Genomic DNA, 26787 nt, shown 5'->3' on the forward strand with positions numbered 1-26787 from the left:
TCTGGGAAATGTAGTCTTTATCGCATCTAGCCCAAAATATTACATTGATGTCTAACAGGCAGGCAGCCCAGTGCAAGAGGGACTACGCCTGCTTGCTTGAACAACATGAAGATACATATTTGGCTTCAGAACACCTCGTACTGCGGTAAGGAGAGTCAACCTATTTCAGTAAAACTGACTACACTGTACATTTTAATGTGGCTACTTTATTTACATGGCACAAAATTATAACCAAATCTGTGAGCACTAAGGCTTTCATTCATTTTACATTGCGTGTGATCCATAGTTGGGAAGTTTAACTGTTTACTTATATCTGTTTAATTCATTTTTAAGGAAAAAAATCATTCTTTTCATCAAAATACAATGCGTTAGAATAAAAATGAGAATCAGAGAGAAATGCATTTTTATTCATCTCTTATCCTCACCACACACCATGGGAAACCGACACTGTGTTTTGCTTATATTATAATATTAAATATGCTGAACCGCATTAATAGTTTAGGTGCTTGCAACCGGAAAACTACAATTCCCATAATCCCTCCGTGCACCAGGCATGCGTCGCAGTCAATCAGCTGTTTAGGCGACTGCAGAAGGGCAGCTCATCTGTCATATCAAAACCAAGCCGAGACAAACAGAAATAGGCTTATTTACAGAATCCCAAAAGGTGAACGATAAGGTAAAGTCTTATTCATGTACAAGACGAAAAAGAAAGAAGGAAAAGAAAGAAATTCAACCCATCAGATGCATGTTATGTGTGTGTTTTATACTACGAGCTGTGTGCGGCGGATTAAAGGGCTGGGATTGATTCCTTTCCCAGTAACCCGTTGCATTTTTTGAAACGGAATATAATGTATATGCATGTGTTGTATCGTTTTACATTATATTAATTTAAGGCATTATTTGGTCACCGTGTGCTGCTGTAGTGCTTTTCTGTAATGACCTTGAATATGCAGATCTACTGCAGCAAATTAAGGATTAACAGACGGGATCTTTCAAAGAATCGCTCTTTACTTTATACGATTGTTATTGATTAAAATTTGTTTACGCATTGAGTTCATTTATTCATTAAAGTCGATGAAACTGTCGCATGCCATGGCCTGTTTTTCGTGGGAATATTTTTTTGTTTTTGACTCCGATCATTAAGAGGTATGTTGAAATACTTGCACTTTTTTTAAATGTTTAGTAAAACCTCTTATTGATCTGTTTTAGATAGCCTACTATTTGGGTACTTGCTAAGTAAATAAAAACTAAGATTTAACAAAACAAACGAACAATATTATGAAATAGGACTGGAATTTTTCTGGGAATTCCCAGTTGCTTTAGTTGTAATACAGGCATGGACTGTAAGCCATGGTGCTGTTGCATGGGATTTATGTTGCGTAGATGTTTTGTGCGGCAGTGCTGGGTGTAACCCAAGATCCTGCAGCAAATATAACCTCGTTGCTGAGCTGTGCCATGTACTTCTGTAGACCATCCAAGTCAAAACACCTCAACATAAACTTATGCTTAGAACCATGCATGTTTTTTCTGGGCAATTTACGGTATTTCTTGCACCCTGACTAAAAGTTATTCTCAGTGTTTCATGAAGTCCCGCCTTTTTACCTCAAATATTTGGTTAATTCAAAAATGGCACTGTGTATTTAAACTCGATAAGTGGTTCACTTTAACCTTGCTGAAGGACGCAGCTGTATTTATTGACGTATGTAAATATGGAGGCGGGGCTTGTGATAAAAAACAGGAACAAGAATCAGTTTCTCATTTCTGTCTGGAGTTCCGGTGAGAGAAAAACGAGACGTGGCGAAAATTGGTGAATATCGGTGACCTCCAAGCATTTCCCCCTTCATTCGTATTCGGACACATGAGTGAGGGGAGAATTAAACGGGAGTAGGCTACAGCTGCTGATAGATGGGGTTCAATAATATTAATCCTATTCCGATCAGTCTCCTCAATAATAACTGATCATCTGTTTCAGCTCAAAACATGCAGGATGATTTACTGATGGACAAAAGCAAAGCTCAGTCTCACCAGCATCAAGACCCGTCAAATACAGAGTCTCCATCCACCCCGACCCCCTCCGACCTGCCGATCCCGGACGAGCAGAACCACGAGCGGGTCGCCATGGAGTCTCCAGTATTGCCGGGTTTGGGTTTCCACCAAGAGTCCGTCGGATCCTCTCTATCACCGTCGTTCGGCAGCACTTGGTCCACCAACACCGTAGACGAGAGCTTTTTCCAAGGGATTCCCTCGGTAAACGGCACGATGCTTTTCCAAAACTTTCCCCATCACGTCAACCCGGTTTACGGAGGGAATTTTTCCCCGCAGATGAGAAGATCCCCGGTGAATGTCAACCAGAGAAACCCCTACAGTCACCAGACCCTCATCAATAAAGTGTCCGCGTCGTCCTCCTCTTCATCCGCCTGGAACAACCATCAGAACGCCGTGTGGAGCTCCGCGGCGAATCCCTGGAGCGGCAGAGACCCGCGGAGAGCGATCGGGCTCGGCGTCCCGTCTCCGCTCAACCACTTGTCTCCAACCAAGAAACCCTTCCCGAGTAATGTCATCGCACCCCCGAAATATCAGAGACCCGGAGCCCTGCAAAAACCATGGATGATCTCTGAGCCTCCAGAACCCTTTAGAACCGACAACAGCAACAACTTGCTGCCATTTCAGGTGAGATTGTATGAAAAAATGCATGTTGTCATTTAAAGATCATACCTGAAATTTATATTTGAGTATTTTGCGCATACATTTGGCATTGTGGTCGTTGTGTCCTTGAGGAAAAATGTCCTTGTGTGTTAATTTTACCCTTGTGTATTAAAATGAATCGTAAATGAATTCACTAGGACAGTATAGACATGATGTATTCATACAGATTTGAATAGATTTATTTATTATAAAACGTACTTTTAAACTATAATTCGCAGAAATATCCATTAATTGTTCATATATATATATTTTACAATGTATAGAGGGGTTGCAAGTTTACAAACATTGCAGGGTGCGCGCGCAACCAAGGGGCAGAAAGACCGATTGGTGAGCTGATCTGCTACTGCAACAACCTTAATTATTGAAGCGTTCTTTAATGTTTGTACATAAATAAGACTTGATTTTAGTTGTATCTGTTTTTCTGTCTTTATTTTTGCAGTGTTACTGTGATACATGTATGAATTATAATTTTATAATTATAATGCTAGTAACGTAATAGTCGCATCTACTGGTATGTTAACATCAGGCACCCAGCACTGACTCTGTTGGTACTATTTTCCACGCAAAAATTCCTTGGCATTTTGACTTACAGACACCGCTACTAGCATACAACACAATGCACGTCTCTTCTTTCTGCCCCTCGGTTGCGCGCGCAACCAGTTAGTGACGTCGCCGTGCAACCCGTCTATAGGCCCTATCTTTTATTTGAAAAAGAATATTTTGTTTTAATTTTTGTAATTTTTTTTTACAATTATCTAACTAGCCCTACCTATAAATGTTATAGTAAGGTGGAAAGGTTCAAATTCTAATCACAGGCTAATCTGAAGCTCCTTTAGGGGCGTTTAAAGGGAACACCACTCGAATCTGATTGGTTGTTGTTGGACGAAGGGGCGGGGCCTGCTGTGCTGTCATGAACAGAAACATTGTAGCTATTCTGTTGACAGTGATTTTCTCACATAGAGGACATTTATACAAAAAGTAAGCTCAAAAGACTCGAAAGACACATTTTTGTGTAAGATTAAAAGGTTTGCCTCTATAATTAGCAGGATTAATGTTCATGAATGTTTTGCTGAGTCATTCACATTTATGTTTTATATGTTTTGGCATGTCTGAAATTTCACTTAATGGTGTTAAGTCATCAATATATTTTTTTTTTACAAAAAACACTGAAAGATGCAGTCACTGAAGCATTTTATTTTAATTAATTTATGTAGTAAACATATGCCTGGGAGACCAAATATATATATATATATATTTTTTAAATTGTCTTGTGCTTTTTAAGGTTGTGATGTTTAGCTATATGATATGGCATTTATGATTTAGTGTGCCAATGTTTTTGTCCTGAGCAACATTCCCTAAGGCCTGTTAGCTTGTAGGAATGTCAGTTGATCCAGCAGTTGATCCTTATTTTACTAGCGTCTATATTATTTAAAACAGCAGATTTACTCATAAAACAAACAAGAGCTTTAATAAATAAATAAAAAGAGATTTAATAAACTGAATAAATATCTATCCCTGCACATTTCTACCAGTTTTATCGCAGCACTTTACATTTTTGGATAGGGTTTGGTAGAGAAAAGCTGCATGATGCATGTCTTCTTCTCAGAAGTAATACAAACTTACAAAAGCACAGTAATAAATCTTTCATCTGGCAACATATTTTGTGCTTTCATCAAGATGTGTTTTTTCATGAGGACATGATAGGAAACACACACCTCCCTCCATTTATTAAGTATAGGCTACGTTCCACTTTCCGGTGGTGCCTATGTTTTCATCTGTACACTCTGAAAATGCTGGGTTATTTTAAACCCAGTGCTGGCGCTGGGTCAAAAAGGGACAAACCCTGCCCATTGGGTTGTAATTTACTTGCACTACAATGTTTTAACCCATTGTTTGGTCAAATATTAATGAATTAAACCTAACGGCCATGCTCGTCCATTTTTGACCCAACACTGGGTTGAAAATAACCCAGTATTTTAAGAGTGCAATCAAATGACTTGCCAATTTTCATAAAATAATATTGTACAGAAATGTTTAATCTAACAACAAGTACGGCAACATATTATGTGGTATAAGGGGAATAATTGACTTCAGTCCTTTGAATTATTTGAAAATAACACACACCTTGGGTGTGCATTATTTTCTTATAATTCAATGGCCCGGTGTCAATTATTCCTTACATATTTGGCAAACGCTTTTAGCCAAACCTCAGCCAAAGCACAAGTGGCATGTGTGTGTGTGTGCGTAGCTGTTTAATGCTGAGATATGTTTGCCTTGTGTCTGATAGTGACTGAAGTGAAAAGCTCAGCGTTTTGACTGCTCATGATTTTACCAAGCGGGCAGATTTTTATCTGGAACGCGAGAGGGGAAATATCGCCTTTTGAATGCTCTGCCGGTTGCGTGACAATGGGCTCGATGTGCAAACAATGTGGCGCTTTCCTCTGCTGGCCTCTGTCCACTGCCGTATTCATCCACACACTTCCACTCGTTCGCTCTCTTTTCGCCTTTATTCCCCTGTTCGTTCTCTTTAATGGAGTTCATGTTAGGCTGTCCGTCTCATTGGGTTTCTGTTCTGTGTTTGACTGTCAGAGGGCAAGAACTAATGCTGTTGACCGTGCAAAAATACCAGCATGATCAATACTCAACCAGCACAGCAGGAGTATAAAATTCACAGCATTCGTCATTAAAGAGGAGATATCATGAAAATCTGACTTTTTATGTTTAAGTGCTGTAATTGGGTCCCCGGTTCTTCTATCAACCTAGAAAATGTGAAAAAAAAAACAGAAAACTTAGTTTTGGTAAACCATTCTCTGCAAGCATGTGAAAAATAGGTCATTGACATTTGGCTCCCCTTGTGATGTCAGAAGGGGATCTTGTTATAATAATACTGCCCCTTAACCTGCACTATCCAACCACGGCACTGCCATTAAGTGCAGAGATCAACTCATTTGCATTTTTAAGGACACACCCAAAAACTGCACATTTTTGCTCACACCTACAAAGTGGCAATATTAACATGATATAATAAATTATCTATGATATTCTGAGCTAAAACTTGACATGCATATTTTGGGGACACCAAAGATTTATTTGACATCTAAAAAGTCATGTCCCCTTTATATAGGAGATGGTGCTGCCTGCCATGGGGGCAAAAGTTGAGCTGGTCCATAAGTGTTACACATAGTGGGAAGTCAACCTACACATGGTTTACTTCTCTTAGCATATTAACTGGAATAGGAGAACTGATTCTCCTTTTTTAAGGCATGCTCTGTGATATTTGTGAGTAGCTCATCTTTAAATTCTGATCTCTCCATTTTGTCTTTTAGGAAAGGAATCGACCCTTCGACCCATTTAATTTGCAAACTTTGGAGAATTCCCTAATGGACATGATTAGGACCGACCATGACAAAGGTAAACAGCACCCTGTCACCAGTCCACCAATGATATCATTGATATATTTTGGAGGTTAAAGCTATTTATATAGTACGTTCATGTTTTATGTTCTGTTTGCTTCATTCACCAAAACCTTTGGCTTTGCTTGATATTTTTATTGTTTTCAGTGCATTTTTCTAACACTGTAACCATTTTGAAAGAACCATTGGCTTACCTGCAAATATACAGTGTTTAATCTCTTTATTCAATGAATTCACATCAATACACAATGTGCAGTGTCAGATCTGACCTTTTCTTTCATAAACACACATGCACAGCGATTCAAAACCAAATGTGATACCTTGAGAGATCACAAGATATCTCACCTGTTTGTCAATTTATACCATCCCGCTGACACACAGCCGAAACAGACCGTACTTGAACGTGCATTAGTTGTGTCTCCAGTGACCAATTGGGACAGGATGTTCATGTTGTCAAGTGGTTCTCTGTTTGCATGTTAACATCAGGTACCATGAACTGGATATATGTATTGGCGTATCCAAATTTCAATCATACAGTGGTTCTTTTAGGGGTGGTTTCCCAGACAGGGCTTAGGCCAAGTCCCAGATTGACTTAAATGTTAATGTTGTCTTGATCGAAAACAACTTGCTCTGACATATCTTAAAATATATCAGGGCAAGTGTTGTGTCTCAAGATGCAAACCAGTGTATGTTTGTTCATAAATTATGCTTTTAAAAATGACTTAAATATCCTAATTTAAAGGATTAGTCAATTTTCTTAAAAAAATCAAGATAATTTACTCACCACCATGTCATCCAAAATGTTGATGTCTTTCTTTGTTTAGTCGAGAAGAAATTATGTTTTTTAAGAAAAACATTCCAGGATTTTTCTCATTTTAATGGACTTTAATGGACCCCAACACATAACAGTTTTAATGCAGTTTAAAATTGCAGTTTCAACGGACTCTAAACGATCCCAAACGAGGCTTAAGGGTCTTATTTAGCAAAACGATTGTCATTTTTGACACAAAAAATATGCACTGGCGCGCTGTTGCGCTGGCGTGTCACAGGACCGGAGGTAGATGAGAAGTTGTGGTTTTTAATTGCATATTTTTTATTTTTCTTGTCAAAATCGACAATCATTTCGCTAGATAAGACCCTTATGCCTCGTTTGGGACCGTTAAGAGTCTTTTGCAACTCCGTTGAAATTGCAATTTTAAACTGTTACGTGTTGGGGTCCATTAAAGTCCATTAAAATGAGAAAAACCCTTGAATGTTTTCCTCAAAAAACAAAATTTCTTCTCGACTGAACAAAGACAGACATCAACATTTTGGATGACATGGCGGTGAATAAATTATCTGAATTTTTTTTAAGAAAATGGACTAATCCTTTAACTAAAACCTAGTCCTGGTTTAAGCTAATCCCTGTCTGGGAAAAGTCAGGTTTAAGTTTAAAGTTTAAAAGTCTTGTTTAGATGAAATGATGGTATGCTATGCGAGTAGTGGTCCTTTAATGGCATTAAATGGTGGGATACATCACGACACATTATTGTATTTCTGACTTTCTACAAAGGTGATTTGAGTGATCAGATCACATAATGTTTTGGTTCCCATTTACACCTATATTTTGTACTAGTAGTACATCTCTAACCTAAAGTTGATGTTAAAGTAACTTTCCATGTTTAATGCAAGTTAACCTATTTTTCAGGTTGTCGTCATGCCAGTAGCATGGTGACTTGCACATCAGAAAGGGGTTTTGCATAACTATTCATACAGCTGGTCTCTACCTCAAAATGGATAATTTAACAAAAATTACAACTCCGATTAAAGTGTTTTTAAAAAATACAAGCTTTAGATTTAATTTTGCAAAGCCAAAGATGTGGTATACTTTATAATTTACCTTCATTCTGTTTTGTTGGAAAATAACTGAGGGACCAAGCAGTATTGTTTTCAACATTTCTGTCTGTAATATTGAACTTGTATTGAGCGTTTCTTCAATACCAAGTGTACTTTTAAATTTGTGTTCAGAAGATCAAAAGTCTTTAGGAAACCATTTGCTGAAAAGAAAAGTTGATGGGGAAATTTCTTTTATGATGTTTAAAAATCACACTGGAGTCTCAAGGGATATCACGAGAGATGGCTTTCCTCTCTCAGACAATGGAAGTGTTTGAATGTGATGAACAGTGGGAGAGAGAGAGAGATTGTTTTTATGTGCTGGATGCATGGAGAGCAACATCAGGGGCCTTGTCACGTTCTCATGCGTCGACCTGTTTTTCTCATCACGTGCCTGTTGGATTGTCATGGTTGAGGGTTTGTATATGAAAATGAATCAGTTGGAGTGTTGAATTCTGGGTTGGTGGCTTGTTGAAATAAAAAGTCGTGAATCTGGATTGACTACCAGAAACCCTGGCAAACAGCTCACTTCTGATGCATGTAAATAAAGCGCTGAGTTCACGCAATCCTATGACATTGTCTTCTCATGCCAAGGTTTTTAGGCAGAATTTACTAGAGGTCGACTGACGGTGGACTTTAAGTTGGTCCCTACTTGCCGATAATAACCGATTCATCGACCGATTAGTTTTAAAATGGATACTGGATTAAAAAACACTCAAAGTGAAACAGTGCTGAAATGTATTACAAAAGTAATAAAACAACAGTACTGAACCATGAAAATGTGTTAAATTAAATAAATAAAAATATATTAGTTATATTAATAAGTATTGAAGTAAATACTTCTGTGAAATACTCACTGGTAAAATTCAAATAACATAAATGTCTATTATATGTGTAGTCTTGTACTTTATTTGTTTCTGTTTTAACACTTAATGATTATCTAATCAAAATAACAAAAGATGTATTGTAGTGATGATAAAAAAGAACTGAAATTAGATTTTGATTTGTTGGATATTTTAACGTAGCCGATAGCTGTATAAAACTACTAATATTATTGCCTTGATGACAAACTTAACTTCCTGCTGTTGTTTCTCTGCTAATGCAGCATCTATTCAGCAAACTAATGACTTCATAATGATATGAAGAAACAGACACATTCGGAAAAACAATCGGGATAGATTTTTTGTCGATAGCCATTTATTCCACCAATTAACTTGGTGCCAATTAATCGGCAAAAACGATTAATCGGTCTACCTCTAGAAATTACATTCAGATCAAGAGCAATAAGGATCAGCTTTAAGACATTTGCATGTGTAAATGTTTTCTTTCTCTTGCTTATTTTAACACTGGTGATGTTAAATGGGTCATATCATAAGGAAGCCATTTGTCCTGGATTTTATGCGATAACAAAAACTCATTCAAAACTCAAGACTTCATCTCTGATTCAGTGCATTTACTAAACCAATCTAGAAAATTGCTCATTTTGTAAATCTTTAAAAACATTCATATACGACCAGCCTTATTTTCTTGTTATAGCAAAAACTTGGCTCACCCAGTCGTAAAAAAGGAAAGCCATAAAGTTTCTATTTTTAACACCAGAACTGTTGATAAGATTTGTTAAAGATTTGTCAAACCTGTTTTGTCAAGTGGCTAAAGTGTTTTTTTATTTCCCAGTGTAAAATAAATGCAACACTTTTATCAAATCAACATGCATTTTTAATGTTACTTTAACTTGACAAATTAAGTTAAACAATTTCAACTTGTTTTTATAAGTTATGTCAATTTTAAAATACTAGGTTGAATTGACCAAGTTGTTATAGTTGTTTTTTACCGTGCAGGTTTACGCCCACGTTCGGGTTTCAATGCCTAAATTAAATTAATAAAATAGAAATTAATAAAAAAATATGACCCCATTTAAGTCTACAGTCTACAGCTGAAATTGACATTTGTTGGGTTTTTAGCTGGACAGTTACTGTGGGTTTACACCAAACGCGAGTTCAACAATTTAGGGGAGTAGATTACATACAAAGTCAATGCAAAGATGCGATCAGACGCGTTCTCGCGTGGGGCGATGCGAATGACGTGATATGCGCGGCGCGTTTGCCTTGAAAACACGCGCTATTAGCCTTAAACGCGTCTTCAACTTGAACAAAAAATCGCTTGACACGAAGTTAAATCCCGCGAGTAATCTAGAGTGAGTAACGCGATGCCCCGCATTTGGTGTGTACGTAGCAATACAGGTTTTTGGTGATCGTGAGGTGAAGTCAGTTCAGTTTTCACACTTGTGAGTCCACATTAATCCTGATTCAGTTTCGAATTAATTGATGTTTTGTTTTCACACACATTATTGAGTGTGTTTGCATGCACACAATAAGCTGATACCTATTAAAAAAAACGCTTTTTACAGAAACTGAATGTTGAAAACAAATCAGTTGTTTCCTACATGTGAAAGGTTAAAAAAATCAACCAATACTTGACTACGGTGCAGACAGTAGCAGCTGCAGTCTGATTTCACTCAGGTCAAAAACTAGTAATTTAGCAGATGAGACGAGTTTATTTTAGGAAACTGTCTTCCTATCTGGACAAACAGGTTTTTCACAGTTGGCACCAGGACATGTTTGACAGAATGACCTGAGATTTGTTGGGTTTAGTCTGAGCTCATTTTGACCCAGTTTGCACAGACCCAAGTTAAAAGATCAGCTAAGATCATGTTGCAAGATGTTTGTCAACCATGGGCTAGTTTGCATTTAAACTTTGACCTTGATAAAAATGTCTTATGGACAGTCATGGTTCACATTTCAGTATGTTTAGACCCAGAAGACACACAAAAAATTATTGATAAGGCTAAAACAAATTTCATTTCACAATCATTTCTACAACTTTTTTTGTGATGACTTTTCTACATAAAATCCTCCTACATAAGGTAAAGTAGATTTTGTGAAAATATAACCTTGATATTTTTAATATTGACTGCGTAAGATCATGTCAAAGATTAAAAATCAATAATTCGAATCAAACTTTAATGCTTCGAATCTCGTAATTAGATTGAGACTTTGTGAGACACACATGTGAGACCCATTTTCCTCAACAGTTTATCAGCTCCGTTTCTTTTAATAGTTCAGTAATGTTTGTCTTTCCCCAAACCATGGGTATTAGCCGTGGGAAACTCAAGGTGTGTGACGGTTGCTGGCATTTCAAAGACTCTGCACTTTAATTTTATGTTTTATCTTGAGCATCCGACTGCTGACATGAATTCAACGGGGTTTGTGAACGTTGACACCATTGCTTCAGTTCTAGTTGCCCTGTTGTGTATAGTGATATGAACGCTCCAAGGTCCAAGCCTTCAGGAGTTCGTAACCTTTATTTCAAGCTAGCGTGCTGGGGAAAGATAGTGTACGTGTTTCTGTCATAACAAGACTAGAAAGCCACTTTCATGCTGAAGGAAAAGACATTGACATTTGCTTCCAGCGTTCAGGCCAGATCAAACAGCGAAAAGGGAAAAGGAAGCGTGTGATTTGCATCCCATACGGAAATGTCAACAGGATGTTTTCAGTGCTGTATTACCTGAGATTTGGGGTGTGAAAAAACACTGATGTAATTCCTAGTAGAATTTGATGTGTAAGTTTTCATATAAGTGCATTCACGTGTAGCCTCGACACATTACAAACTTGATATCTTCAGCAAGCTAAAGTTAGGTTTGCTGGAAAATAGGGCTGAAGAGTATACCGAAATCACAGAAATATCACACAAGATTTGAATACTTATTTGGTGATGTATAGTCAAAGTTTAGCAAAGAGAAAATGGTATCACTATATTGCATACTGTTTATCGCATGATTTAGCAAGTTTTTGCATATGGGCAATAAACAAAATACAAAGTTGGTACTTTACCTTGCTGAAAAAAATAGTTAGGTTTGCTAGAAAACAATGCAGCACAATATACAGAAAATCGCGGAAATACTGCAGGCGGGCATAAGGGAATATTTATATCGCAATAATTTGCAATAACAAAAAAATAATAATAATTTGGTCATGTATATAGTATACAAAGTTTAGCAAAGAGAAAATTGGCATTTGTGCATGCTTTGACACGCGCAGATGGGAATATTTATATCGCAATAATTTGCAATAACTAAAAAAAAAAAAAATATTGGTCATGTATAGTCAAAGTTTAGCAAAGAGAAAATGGTATTACCATATTGCATACTGTTTATCGCATGATTTAGCAAGTTTTTGCATATGGGCAATAAACACAATACAAAGTTGGTACTTTACCTTGCTAAAAGTAGTATTAAGGTTTGCTAGAAAGCAACGCAGTACAATATACCAAAAATTGTGGAAATACCGCAGACGCGCATATGGTAATATTGAAAATCACAATAATTTGCAATAGCTAAAAAATTATAATAATAATTTGGTCATCTATATTAGTATACAAAGTTTAGCAAAGATGAAAATTAGCATTTGTGCGTGTTTTGACATGTGGAAGATGATCAAGAATGTGAAACATTTATGTTTGTTAAATAATTTTCAGTAAAAAAAACATTTAAATAAGTTCAAATTGATTTTACAAACTTAAGGCATTACCATATCGCAAACTGTTTTTGCATATGGGCAATTCTATGCAAATGTCAACCTAATTATTAAAAGTACAATTTTTACCCAAAGCTTATAACCATACTGATATCTCAGATGTAAATATTTGGTGGTTTAGAGATTACCCATGCAAAGTCTTGGTTAAAGTTTTAAAAATATTTTTTTGATTACGTTCCATAGCTAAGTAAGTGCAAATTTCAAAATTGTCAAATACACAAGTTGTTTATTCCTTATAATTTGAAATAAATATTAATTTACTTAATTTATTTAATTTTTTGTGCATTATTGCTTCTGGTTTGTGCATTTTAATTTACAGAATTCCTAAAAGTATTTTGTCTCCCAAAAACGTTTTTGTCACATCCATTACGCATGCATGTTTCCCTCATCTAAAATTAAAAACATGAGTATAGACTGAAACTTTTATCATGTCTGGACTCTAACATCAGAGTTTTTCGAAAATATAAATAGAATATATTGGTAATAAATGCATTCTCTAAGAAATTATATTACAAGTTTTGACTGCAAATGCCACATCCATAATGTGCTTTTTTAAATATCGTGCAGCCCTAGTAGAAAACAAGCGGTGATGATGAAGTACAGGTGTTTTAATGTCTGTTAATATAATTTGGTTCAAATGAGTCAGCAATGACCTTTAAAAAGTGTGTGTGCTATGCCAGTCATTGTACTCTTAAACACATGAATCATGGGTCTCTTCAATTGTGTTAATATTTTAAAATAAAATTATGATGAGGCGTTATTTCCAAATCAATTTAGCAGCTCTTCATTGTCATCATCATCATCATTATTATTATCATTTGCCTTTGCTACGGTTGACAGATGCGCTGACAGTTGAGCTGTTGTTACATTCATTTGAATTTATTAAGAAAACCACAAAAAGGTGAACGTGTGAGTGAATCGCTCTCAGCCCGGCTGCTGTTTCTCACCAGTGATCCTATATATAGCACACTAATCCTAACAGCACATGCAAACCCAAAAGCATTTGCCGCATTCGTCCTGCGGTCTCCCAGGGCCGTATACCTGTCGAAACGCAACGTTGCGCAAATTTCTCGGCAATATTTGGCATCTGTGGAATAACCGTAGGGCAGAGGGACTCTGGGAATGTAGATGTGTGATCAGGATTTGAGTACGAGCCGGTCTCGGCTTGTTCCCTGGAATCTCACCAGGGCTCTGCTGTCATTTATAACCAAAACTGCTAATGCTGCCACATTAGAGCTCTGTTTCTTAAAATACATCAACAGCTGCTTCATACACATGCACATTACTGACTGCATTTATGTGTGTGTGGTCTAGAGGTGGAAGATATTTAGTTTGTATACATGTTTAACTACTATAGCACCTTGAACATAACCTGGATCTCATATTTGTTTGTGTCAAAACATACACAAATACATGCCTGTACATTCTGTATACTGCGCCAGGAGAATGAATGTATAGTTTGCGGGGAAAGTCAAAATAAAGTGTAACCTGACATTCTACTAACTATAAATAACTTTGCAACTACATGGCAACTAATACTCATTAGAATAAAGTATTAATAGGCTGTTGGGAGTCGGTTATTGAAGGCGTTAGGGTTAGTAGAATAAGTTGACATGTAGTTGCAAAGTTACTTATAGTCAGTTGAATGTCTGTCACAATAAAGTGATATTAAGCAGACAGTCTACTAATACTCTGATGCTGAGTAGTTACAAAGTTAGTTACAGTTAATAAAAGTAAACTATCAAAGCAAAGTGTTTTTAGCTTATGCAGAGCAAATTTAAGACATCATGAATTCAACCTAGCGATAGCTTTCTGGTGTCTGTGCATCTCTGTGCTGGTGTACTCCTGAAAATAGACTTAATTTACAGCAGACATACATTTAAAGGAATAGTTCACCCAAAAATTAGCCCACATCTTAATGCCAACCTAGTTGGATATGACTTTCAGCCGAACACATTCTTCATATGCCTTCCTTGTAATGTTTGAAGCCCATCCATCATCAGAAAAGGAATTCATATGACTCCAGTGGGTTAATATATGTATTTTAAAGCAAACCGACACGTTTGTAAAAGAAAACTGATAGTTTTTTTGCTTATTTAGTGATGTTTTAATGTAAAAGACACTGTAAGTTGTGCATGATCTAAAATGGCTTCACGTTGGTAAGACGATGAGGTAACACTTTACACTAAGGTTGTATTTCGTAAACATTATTAAATGCATTAAAGGGACATTCCACTTTTTTTGAAAATATGCTAATTTTCCAGCTCCCCTTGAGTAAAAAATTAGATTTTTACCATTTTGGAATCCATTCAGTCAATCTCCGGGTCTGGTGGTACCACTTTAGCATAGCTTAGCACAATCCATTGAATCTGATTAGACCATTAGCATCGCGCAACAAATAACCAAAGAGTTTCAATATTTTTCCTATTTAAAACTGAACTCTTCTGTAGTTACATTGTGTACTAAGACTGACGGAAAATAAAAAGAAGAGCCCAACCGATAAAGGATTTTGAAGGCCGATACCGATACAAATGTTTGTTGGTTTTAAAATCCGATATTCCGATATATCGGCCGGGGTTTTTTTTCAGAAACGTGCAACAAAACATCAACAGATTTCCCTAAAATTAGTTATTTGTAGTTATTTATGAGTTTTAAGTAAAATAATATGATAATGCATTTAAAAAAAAACTTGTTTCTTTTATTGTCTTGTGACCAACTCACCATGAACTCACCTAACCGTTGTTCTCTCTGCCCGGGTCTGGCTGGATCAGCAGGTTACAGGATGTGTGACGCGTTATACACGAATGTTGCCAACAGGGAGGTTGTAGAGTGCCCTTTGGTGGCCAAACTATACAACGGCAACACTCATGACATGGTTGAAGGCTGTTTCATCAGTTTTATTAATTTTTTTATTTACATTTATCGGCCATTATGAATGCCGATACCGATAGTTTGGAAAATGCCTAATATCGGCCTGCCGATATATCGGTCGGGCTCTAATAAAAAGTTACAATTTTCAAGGCCGATATGGCCAGGAACTATATTCTCTTTCCGGCGTAACAATCAAGGACTTTGCTGCCGTAACATGGCTGCAGGAGGCACAATGATATTATGCATATTTAGCCATATCGGCCTAAAAAAATCGCAACTTTCGGATGAATGGTTCCAAAACGGTAAAAAAACATTTTCACACTAGGGGAACTGGAAAATGAGTCTATTTTTTTTAAAATTGTCTCTTTAACTAAAATGAATAAACAATGTAGTTTTTCAGCAATTTATTGTATTAGTGAATGCCGAAATTAATATAAAATGCTGTAGAACTATTGTTAGTTTATGTTAGCTAATGCATTAACTAACTGTTAACAAATGCAACCTTATTGTAAAGTGTTACTGATGATGATTGGTTCTCATTGTCTTGTGACTTGTCATCATATGTGTTGTAACGAAACACAGTCACAAGACAAAATTATGGGCTAATTTTCATGTTTGGGTGAACTATTACTTCAAAATGATCTCTTCCGTAAAAAGGAATCAAGAATATAAAAGTCTCACCATGCACTCATGAATGTAGGTTTTGGTTTAAACAAATGCTCGCTAGAATGAAAATGTCCCTTTATGTAATACTGCCTCTGTATTGGCATTTTTTTTTAAAATAAATAAAAAGTTTTTTGAGGCTTTTTTAGCATTCATGTAAATTAAACATCACTATTAAACAAAAAGTCAAGCGAATGTTGTCTGATCATGGGATGTGTTCTCTTATCTCTCTGTAGGTCGCATGGGACTGAACTTTCACCATCCAGTAGCCGAACATATTTTACCACTGAACAGTAAGTATAAGACATTTAAAAGTACTCTCTTAACTTCATCCACACATGCTTTTTCTTTAAATGAACAGTGTTGGCTTTTGTCATACATCTTGTATAAATTACCACCTTAAATAGTTCTGAATCTTTTCTTAGTTTTGCATTTTTAAAAACCCCACTGTATGATCTGATCTGAATCGTATTGGCCATTATCCCGCCGTCTCCCGATCAATGTTAAAAGCCCATATTGATCGACCAAACGCTCTGTGGTGCCACCAAACCGTACACATGAGCACCTGGCCTGCTATAATAAGCAAACCTGAAAGCTTATATACGCTCACGGTCCGCCTCAGCAGTTGGCGTCCGTCCAGAAGAGCAAACATTAAAGGAAGGAAACACCAGAAGCATTTTGACCAGGGTCACATAGATATCTCTGACGGTTGTAGTAGATATCTGTCTCTCATTTACAGACTTCATCACTGAAAAGCTTCGAGCGAGATGTTTGAGGTCTGGCGTGTGGTTTATGGACGCTGTGGGGTGGGAGGCCAGCAGGGTTGTGACCACCTTCAAACCTGTCATTTCGACTATTTAACAGGAAGAATAGTTTCCACGTCTGTTTAAATGAAACCACTTAAAGTCTAAAGTTTCTCCGAGCAAGTAAAGTCCATGTGGGATTTCGAAAAAAGTTAAGATTAACGGATAAATTGCATGATCCAAAAATGATGACTTAATTGTAGGGATGCACCGATATGATTTGGGGGGGGGCGATACTGATTTAAACAGACAACTATTGGCTGATGCTGATACCGATATTAAACACTTGTATACTATACAGAATAATAGTTCACCTATTAGCTAGTTTATTTCTGCACAAAATAATTTTTACTGAACATGGATTGGATCTATTTAACATTTAGCTGACCAACATAATAAGAGAGGCACAAAGTAAGATGCAATTTTTCGAGATTGCCCGAAAAAGCCCAGACATTTTTTAGAAATACTCTGACCGCATGGCTCACGTGAATGAATAATCTCTCACGTGATTTACAATTTTTTTTCCAATCACAAGTCTGACAAACTATAATTTGTAGCCTGCAGATTTTATTTTGTTTTGGGAAGCATTTCATTTTGAGAATTATTTAAAAAAAATGCAGTTAATTAATAAACAATTGGTATCGGCCTTTCTCGTGCTATTGCTGATATGCCAATGGTTTCAATTTCATTTAAAATCAACCGATACATCGGTGCATCACTACTTAATTGTAACATTTATGTTATTATGACATTTTATAAGAGCGTAGATTTTTATGCATTCCCTGGAATCGAACCCATGACTGTGCCATTGCATCTCTGTAACCTTTATATTCACAGTTGTATCAACGTTTACCTGTTTTTTATATTATAATCATTCCTGTTGGTTCAAGCACGAATCAACCACAAGTTATGAGATTACATCATTATAACAAACAGATGAGCAAATACGAACTACCCACCACTGTGTGTAACGTTTTGACGGGGTGTTAATCTCACACCCTGTTTAGATGACGCCCTGTGTTTGGTTTTTGACCCGAATGCCAGACTCGCGGTTCTTTCTCACTATCCTAGCGTCATTTCTAGAGTTCTCAAAATTGTGTGTGATATGCCGTGACTTGCTTTCAATATCAGCCTGAGGGACTTCAAATAATTGCTCTCCAATCCTCATAAAATGCGACAGCGCTTATTCTTTAATGGAAAGAGAAACTCCATTAGATCAATCAATTTAATTTTGACCTAAAGTCAAGCAGGGGGTTGCAGACACATAGTAACTCTGCTTTCATTGTTGCTAAGAGTTTAAGACCCCCTGATAGGACCAGTTAGAGGTTTCTGTCCGTCACATTGTGTCTGAGACGGTACAGAGAGACGGTTTTAATGAAAACTCAAGAAGTGAGACAATGTTTCCGTCCAACTGTCACACAGTTGGGATTAAAAAAAGCAGATCTGTCAATTTCAGGAGGGGGTTTGGAAAGAGCTTCCCCTTGTGAGACTTTAGTTCAATTTTAGTTCATCACATTTCAGGAGGACAATTGAAGGTTGTGCTTTCGTTCAGCAGTAGTTGAGTTTCCATTGCAGAATTTCCCCAAACTTTAGCATTATTTTCTAAATGTCGACAAAATACTTGTGAAATGACGCCATTTCCAATAATCGATGAAATGCATCGGAAACGTTGTTTTTCCTCTCGTGATAAGTCATTTCAAACGCCACGTCGACTGTTGTTGGTAGGTTTACTAATATCACATCCACCACACTAGGCATTATTTGACTTTCGTTCTGGGTAAACTACATCTGTGATAACTGTGACATCATGTGCATTTGTTAAAAAATATGGACATAGTGTTTGTGACGTCACCCACAGGTTTGTGAAGAGCTTTTTTGAAGCCAAAAGTTGGTAGGGCTTGCTGGTCGGCATCTTGGCACTGCGTCATCGTGCATCACTTGCGGATAACCGAAAATGGGTAAAAGGCGGGATGTGGGTGGAGCTGAAGTGGCTGGTTACTGAAACCATGCCCGCTTAACTCGACAGTAGTGACAGCAGTGACAGTTCGCCCGTCACTCAAGTGGCCACGCAGAACTTTAACTGATGAGTTACAAAAATATTCACCCCCTCACAGTTGTCATGAAGGGCAAAATAACTTTTTGTACCAGGCTGTAAAAAAATTCTGCTGTAAAGTTGGGCATTTTAACATGGGGGTCAATGGGATTGACTTCCGTATTGGCTTCACGATAGAGATCGGAAGGTTGCCGCTTGGTTAATTCTGTCTATAGGTATGCATGAGTATAACCAAAACAACAATGTCAGCCTACAGGATGTGTTTATGCTACCCAATATACTGATTTTATTAAAAATTTCTTCAACAAAGTTTACAACATTTTTATACATTTTAAATTTTTTTATATTTAAGCAAAACTGCTTGAGGCTTTCGCCATCTTGACTGTTTGTATTTATGTTCGTATTTAATAAAGTCTTTTCAAGGAAATCACGTCACTGTGCGAAAAGCAAGACGTGTCACATAATTCGCATGTGCAAAGTCCTTCCCTCCCCAGAGAATGTCATTCTTAAACAGTTGACAATTGGCTCTTTTACTGAAGGGTGGGACTAGAGCAGCCATATTGACCCTTGTGATCTCCCAGTGTTGCGATCTCCCAGTGTTGCGATCTCCCAGTTTTGTGATCTCCTAGTGTTGCGATCTACCAGTGATCTCCCAATCTTGCGATCTTCTAGTGTTGCGATCTCCCAGTTTTGCGATCTCCTAGTGTTGCGATTTACCAGTGATCTCCCAGTTTTGCGATCTCCTAGTGTTGCGATCTCCCAGTTTTGCGATCTCCTAGTGTTGCAATCTCCCAGTGATCTCCCAGTTTTGCGATCTCCTAGTGTTGCGATCTCCTAGTGTTGCGATCTTCCAGTGATCTCCCAGTCTTGCGATCTTCTAGTGTTGCGATCTTCCAGTGATCTCCCAGTCTTGCGATCTCCTAGTATTGCGATCTCCCAGTTTTGCGATCTCCTAGTGTTGTGATCTCCCAGTAATCTCCCAGTCTTGTGATCTTCTAGTGTTGCGATCTCCCAGTGATCTCCCAGTCTTGCGATCTCCTAGTGTTGCGATCTACCAGTGATCTCCCAGTCTTGCGATCTTCTAGTGTTGCGATCTCCCAGTTTTGCGATCTCCTAGTGTTGCGATCTACCAGTGATCTCCCAGTCTTGCGATCTCCTAGTGTTGCGATCTCCCAGTGATCTCCCAGTCTTGCGATCTCCTAGTGTTGCGATTTACCAGTGATCTCCCAGTCTTGCGATCTTCTGGTGTTGCAATCTCCCAGTGATCTCCCAGTCTTGCGATCTCCTGGTGTTGCGATCTCCCAGTGATCTCCCAGTCTTGCGATCTCCTGGTGTTGCGATCTCCCAGTGATCTCCCAGTCTTGCGATCTCCTAGTGTTGCGATCTCCCAGTGATCTCCCAGTTTTGCGATTTACTAGTGTTGTGATCACCCAGTAATCTCCCAGTCTTGTGATCTTCTAGTGTTGCGATCTCCCAGTGATCTCCCAGTCTTGCGATCTCCTAGTGTTGCGACCTCCCAGTGATCTCCCAGTCTTGCGATCTCCTAGTGTTGCGATTTACCAGTGATCTCCTAGTCTTGCGATCTTCTGGTGTTGCAATCTCCCAGTGATCTCCCAGTCTTGCGATCTCCTAGTGTTGCGATCTCCCAGTGATCTCCCAGTTTTGCGATTTACTAGTGTTGTGATCACCCAGTAATCTCCCAGTCTTGTGATCTTCTAGTGTTGCGATCTCCCAGTGATCTCCCAGTCTTGCGATCTCCTAGTGTTGCGACCTCCCAGTGATCTCCCAGTCTTGCGATCTCCTAGTGTTCCGATCTACCAGTGATCTCCCAGTCTTGCGATCTTCTAGTGTTGTGATCTACCAGTGATCTCCCAGTCTTGCGATCTCCTAGTGTTGCGATCTACCAGTGATCTCCCAGTCTTGCGATCTCCTAGTGTTGCAATCTCCTAGTGTTGCGATCTACCAGTGATCTCCCAGTCTTGCGATCAGTCTTGGTAATATCAAATATCTTTGTGTTTACGCATAAGAATGCATATGTAGTGTTTCTTTACAAGGTAACATTGCCATCTACTGGCCTGGCATACGTAATCCAGTGAATTTAGTCATCTTTGGTTCTATCTTTCTGTCACATGTATGTGACATTTTTTAAATAAACACAAAGGAATTTTTTATTTTTTATTACCTCATTGTTGTTTAAACATACATGTAGAGATCATTGATGGTCAGGTCCAGTGCGTTCACTGTTGCCATTGTGATGGTTCCCACAGTCTGCCCACAAATCCCATGTCTGTCTTTCACTCTTTTTTTCTGTCTGGTCCTGACGCTCTCTTTTTCTCTCTTCCTCTCTTTGTCTGAACCCTGAGCAGCCAGGAGTTATGGTCGCAGAAGAGGTAACATGTCACCCTTTATATGTATTGTGCTTGCACAAATGATGAGGCTTTAAATCAATCTGAATTATACAATTCTGGGGGGGTTTTTGGGTGTCATGGCAGACTTGTCATGAGAGTAATTTTGTCATTGATTTCTTAGCACTGTGGTTAACAATCTGGGGATTAATTTGGAAAAATGATCGCAAATCGTCATGATCTTTCGTCAGCATTGAGTGCGTTTACATCATACGATAGTGCTTAAAAAAAAAGAGATAGTTCACAAAAAAAATGTCATCATTTACTCACCCACAAGATGTTCCAAACATATATACATTTCTATCAGTTCTGCTTTTAATTGTAACCAAACAGGTCTGGGGTACTATTGACTTCCATAGTATAGTTTATCATATTATGGAAGTCAATGGTGCCCCAGATCTGCTTGGTCTCCAAATCCTGTGTAATAGCCGGTTTATTTATTTGCATGTAAATGGGTTTCGATAATAAGGTGTTTTTTGAGTTTACGGGTTATTTTGCGCATGTAAACGCACTCATTACTAAATGCATGATGACTGCAGCAGTTTCAAGCTGTAGTAGATCAGTTTTTAATGTTGTGTGTTGTGTTAAGTATTATATTTTAACAAACATCTCAATCATGTGACCTTGCTGCAATTCCCATTAAGAGTGTTGGACTAATGCTGTCCGTGTGCGTGGAGCCCATCTCCAAAATGACCTCTAATCACCTATTTTTGGAAAAAAATTCACCTGATCATATCAATCAAATTACATCCTTGTTTTTTTATTTATGTAATGTTTTAGTGGATTTCTTTTAGATCTCGGCTTTGACATTAATTGCATTAATGACTTTCTCTCTTATTTTCTCACGCTTTCATTTTCCATCTTGTGCTTTTCCATCTTTCCTCTTTCCTTTCGTTTCTTCTGTGTTTCCTGCTTCAGGTCGTTCTTCGCTGTTTCCGTTTGAGGACGGCTTCCTGGATGACGGTCACGGCGATCAGACGCTCAACCCTGGCCTGAGCTCCCCAACCCGCTGTCAGAACGGAGAGAGGATGGAGCGTTACTCCCGGAAGGTGTTCGTTGGTGGACTGCCACCGGATATCGATGAAGGTACATGATACACACACACACGACTTGTTTCATGATCCGAGCAATGATCTATTCAACGCATTATTTTTATTTACAAAATATGAAATCTACTTTCTTTTCCAGATGAGATCACCAACAGTTTTCGTCGGTACGGACACCTGGTGGTGGACTGGCCACATAAAGCAGAAAGCAAATCTTATTTTCCACCTAAAGGTAATGACATCATGACATCATCTCTCCTGCGGCACACAACACAGCTGTAAGCGTTTAACACATCAGAAATCGCACGACGCCCCTATGAAACCTTTAAGATGACACTTTAACAGAAACCGAGAGTAGGCGGCTGCAAAATAGCTGTTGAGTCACACCGTCATCACAGTGGATAAGCATTTAATTCCCTAAATGTGTCTTTATAATCTATGTCTAGTTCAGTAAATACATTATTTTTAAGACTCAGTTAGAATCGTGTTCACACATAATTTACTAAAAGAAAACAAAAGGGTGCTTCACATGGGTGCTCGACAAAAAAATTATATAAAATAAGCAAAATGCATGCACATCGGCATATTTAAGCATGATATTACAGGAAATTAAACCGGGTTTTAACCAGCATTTTGCTTAGTTAACTGGTAATCTCATCAGATCTGTTGTGTGTATGCTGGTCAGTGTTTGCAGACTCTGAGAATCTGGAAGCTGTTTTGTGCGTCACTTTGGTCTTTATCAGTCAAAAGGCCTTCAGGTGTTGCGTTGCTGTGGCTTGCACAGACGCACACAGACAAGTACTTACAGATACACACCTGCGGGGAGAGACCAACTGCATTTCATCATTTATCACACATACACCCTCATGCAAAACTACCTTAGTTTAACTAAACATGACCTTGGTTTATAAAAGGGGACATTTCACAAGACTTTTTAAAGATGTAAAATAAACTTAGGTGTTCCTAGAGTCCATATGTGAAGTTTTAGCTCAAAATCTCTTCTTCCCTTCATTTCCAAGACTCTTGAAGGCATTGTGTTCAACCAGCTCTCCACTTTCTTCACACAAAATAACCTCCTGGATAGCAATCAGTCTGGATTCAAAAGTGGTCACTCCACTGAGACTGCGCTGCTATCAGTCATTGAGGCCCTAAGGCAGGCAAGGGCAGCCTCCAAATCATCTGTGCTGATCTTACTGGATCTATCTGCAGCTTTTGACACCGTCAATCACCGCATCCTCCTGTCGACTCTCATGTCTATGGGTGTCACTGACACAGCGCTTTTATGGTTCAAGTCGTACCTCTCAGATAGGTCATTTCGGGTATCCTGGAGAGGTGACGTCTCCGAACCCCAACGTCTAGATACCGGGGTCCCTCAAGGCTCTGTGCTTGGACCGCTGCTCTTTTCGATATACATGACATCCCTGGGCTCTGTCATTCGGAAACATGGCTTTTCCTACCACTGCTATGCAGACGACACTCAACTCCACTTGTCGTTCCACCCTGATGATCCTACGGTTTCTGCCCGCATCTCGGCATGCCTGAGGGACATCTCACTCTGGATGAAGGATCACCATCTCCAGCTTAACCTTGCGAAGACAGAACTGCTTGTCATATCATCCGAACCAAAGATTCAGCACAACTTTTCCATTCAGCTAGGTTCCTCGACCATCACGCCTTCCAAGACGGCCAAAAACCTGGGAGTGGTCATTGATGATCGGCTTAGCTTCACGGAGCATGTTGCCAGCACCGCTCGCTCTTGTAGATTCATCCTCTACAATATTAGGAAAATTAGACCTTTCCTAGATGAGCATGCTACGCAGGTCCTGGTCCAAGCTCTTGTCCTGTCCAGGCTGGACTACTGCAATGCGCTACTGGCAGGACTTCCAGCCTGCACGACCAAACCCTTACAGATGATTCAGAACGCAGCGGCAAGAGTGGTCTTCAATGAGCCAAAGAGGGCGCACGTCACTCCTCTCTTTGTCAAGTTACACTGGCTTCCTATAGCAGCCCGCATCAAATTTAAGGCTCTGCTCCTGGCCTTTAAAACCACCACTGGGTCAGCACCCCCTTATCTTCGCTTGCTTATAGAGCCTTATGTACCCTCTCGATCACTGCGCTCTGCCACTGAGCGACGACTTGTGGTACCATCTCAAAAAGGGAAGAAAACATTAACGCGTACCTTCTCAGGAACTGTCCCACAACTGTGGAATGATCTGCCGGTCGTGACACGATCAGCTGACACTGTAGCTGTCTTTAAGACTCGGCTAAAAACCCATCTCTTCCACCATTACCTAACTTCCTAATTACAGATTTACTATCTTTATTTAGTTACCCTTCTCTTTATCTCTTTCTCTATCTACCTTCCTCTTTATCTATAAAAAAAAAAAAAAAAAAAAAAAAAACTACTAACATACCCTTGGCTATGTATATTGTGTTGGACTTGATGAGACTATTTCCAGTGCACTTATGTATTGCTGTTCTTATGTTGCCATAATTGCTTCTATTGTTTACCTCACTTGTAAGTCGCTTTGGACAAAAGCGTCTGCTAAATGACTAAATGTAAATGTAAATATCATATAGATAATTTATTATAACATGTTAATATTGCCACTTTGTAGGTGTGACCAAAATGTGCCGTTTTTGAATGTGTCCTTTAAAATGCAAATGGCAGTGCTGTGGTTGGATAGTGCAGATTAGGGGCGGTATTATCCCCTTCTGACATCACAAGAGCATCTAAATTTCAATGACCTAGTTTTTCACATGCTTACACTGCAAAAAATGATTTTCAAGAAAAAAAAATCTTAGTATTTTTGTCTTGTTTTCAGTAAAAAATCTAAAAATTCTTAAATTAAGATGCTTTTTCTTGATGACCAAAACGACCCAAGAAAATAAGTCTAGTTTATAGACCAATAATATCAAACTTAAGCGATTTCGTGCATAAAACAAGCAAAAAAATCTGCCATTCACTCTAAATCTGCAAATGGGGTAAGCAAAAAATCTTGAAAATTTTTATTAAACACTAAATTCAAGAAAAATTCAAGTAAAATTTGCTTACCCCATCGGCAGATTTTTTTGCTTGTTTTATGCACAAAACCACTTAAATTTGATATTTTTGGTCTAAAAACTAGACTTATTTTCTCGTTTTGCTCATTAAGAAAAAGCATCTTTAATTTAAGAATTTTATATTTTTTACTGAAAACAAGACAAAAATACTAAGAAAATGTTTTCTTGAAAATCATTTTTTGCAGTGTACAGAGAATTTTTACCAAAACTAAGTTACTGGGTTGATCTTTTTCTAGGTTGATAGAAGCAATGAGGAGGACCCAATTATAGCACTTAAACATGGAAAATGTCAGATTTTCATGTTATGTCCCCTTTAATATTGCCAGTCATTTACTTCTTTAGTGATGTTCTTTGACAATCAGGGAAATTTTGTTTGAATATAATATTAGGTTATCACATTTTATTACACGGCTCTCTGGAATGCTTGATTCTGATTGGTCAGTTGAGACATTTGCAGGTTCGTTCTTTTCTAATAATAACCGCTCCAAAGTAATAACGCATAGCCGGTACTACTTGTACGAGTAAAATCGCTCCGCGCAAATAAATATTACTGTTTGGTGCCATCTTGTGACAAACAATGGACAACCACAATTAACTCTTTCACCGCCAGCGTTTTTAAAAAAAAGTTGCCTGCCAGCACCAGCGTTTTTCATGATTTTCACCAAAGTTTAATGCCTTCCAGAAAATGTTCTTCTTTAAATATATAAACATACAATATACCAAATGAAAGAACAGACCCTCTGCTTTCAAACAAACAAAACGTTTCATCCTACCTTCAGTGGTTCTTTTGTAATCAGCTTTTGAATATGGGTTTCTGCAAAAACACCACATTTTGAGCAAAAAGCAGAGATAATTCCATTTTTATGACGGACTTTTCATAGAGATCCCATTCAGAACGATCTTTAAAACAGACACGGACATGCAGCAGCTTGCCATAGGGCAATACTTCCGGTTTTAAAAAGTTTAATAGCGGTATTGCGGAAAGACAGAAAATCTCGTCATTGGCGGGGAAGCTTTTTCTCTTAATTGACGAGATATCTCGTCAATGGCGGGGAAAGAGTTAAGAATGGAAAAAGTTTGACATTAATTTTAACATGTATGGAAAAAACTAAACATTTAAACAGTGGATAGAAGAACGAACAACGACAAGACACAGAGAGCTTACTGAGACTGAACTTGACAAAATAGAGCAAGACAGCTACGAAGCCAACACACAAAAAAAATACAGAATGGGGATTAAAACTTCTCAAAGACTGGCTAAAAGAGAAAAAATGGAGACAGACAAGTATGAAGCAGAGGA

The 26787-nt window shown here is 38.2% G+C and overlaps 1 protein-coding gene across 1 annotated transcript in view; it reads left to right on the forward strand.

Annotated features, from left to right (window-relative positions):
* The first annotated feature begins 32 nt into the window (after window positions 1-32).
* The window catches only part of cpeb3 (cytoplasmic polyadenylation element binding protein 3), a 38630-nt gene continuing 11875 nt past the window's right edge, over window positions 33-26787 (forward strand). Inside the window, 8 exon segments of the mRNA XM_065296082.1 lie at window positions 33-86; window positions 88-145; window positions 1973-2670; window positions 6033-6117; window positions 16354-16410; window positions 21340-21363; window positions 22297-22464; window positions 22567-22656. Coding sequence (XP_065152154.1) covers window positions 48-86; window positions 88-145; window positions 1973-2670; window positions 6033-6117; window positions 16354-16410; window positions 21340-21363; window positions 22297-22464; window positions 22567-22656 — 1219 coding nt within the window. The 5' untranslated portion in view covers window positions 33-47.

The sequence above is a fragment of the Paramisgurnus dabryanus genome, chromosome 20, assembly GCF_030506205.2.
Source record: "Paramisgurnus dabryanus chromosome 20, PD_genome_1.1, whole genome shotgun sequence".
Taxonomy (NCBI): Eukaryota; Metazoa; Chordata; class Actinopteri; order Cypriniformes; family Cobitidae; genus Paramisgurnus; species Paramisgurnus dabryanus.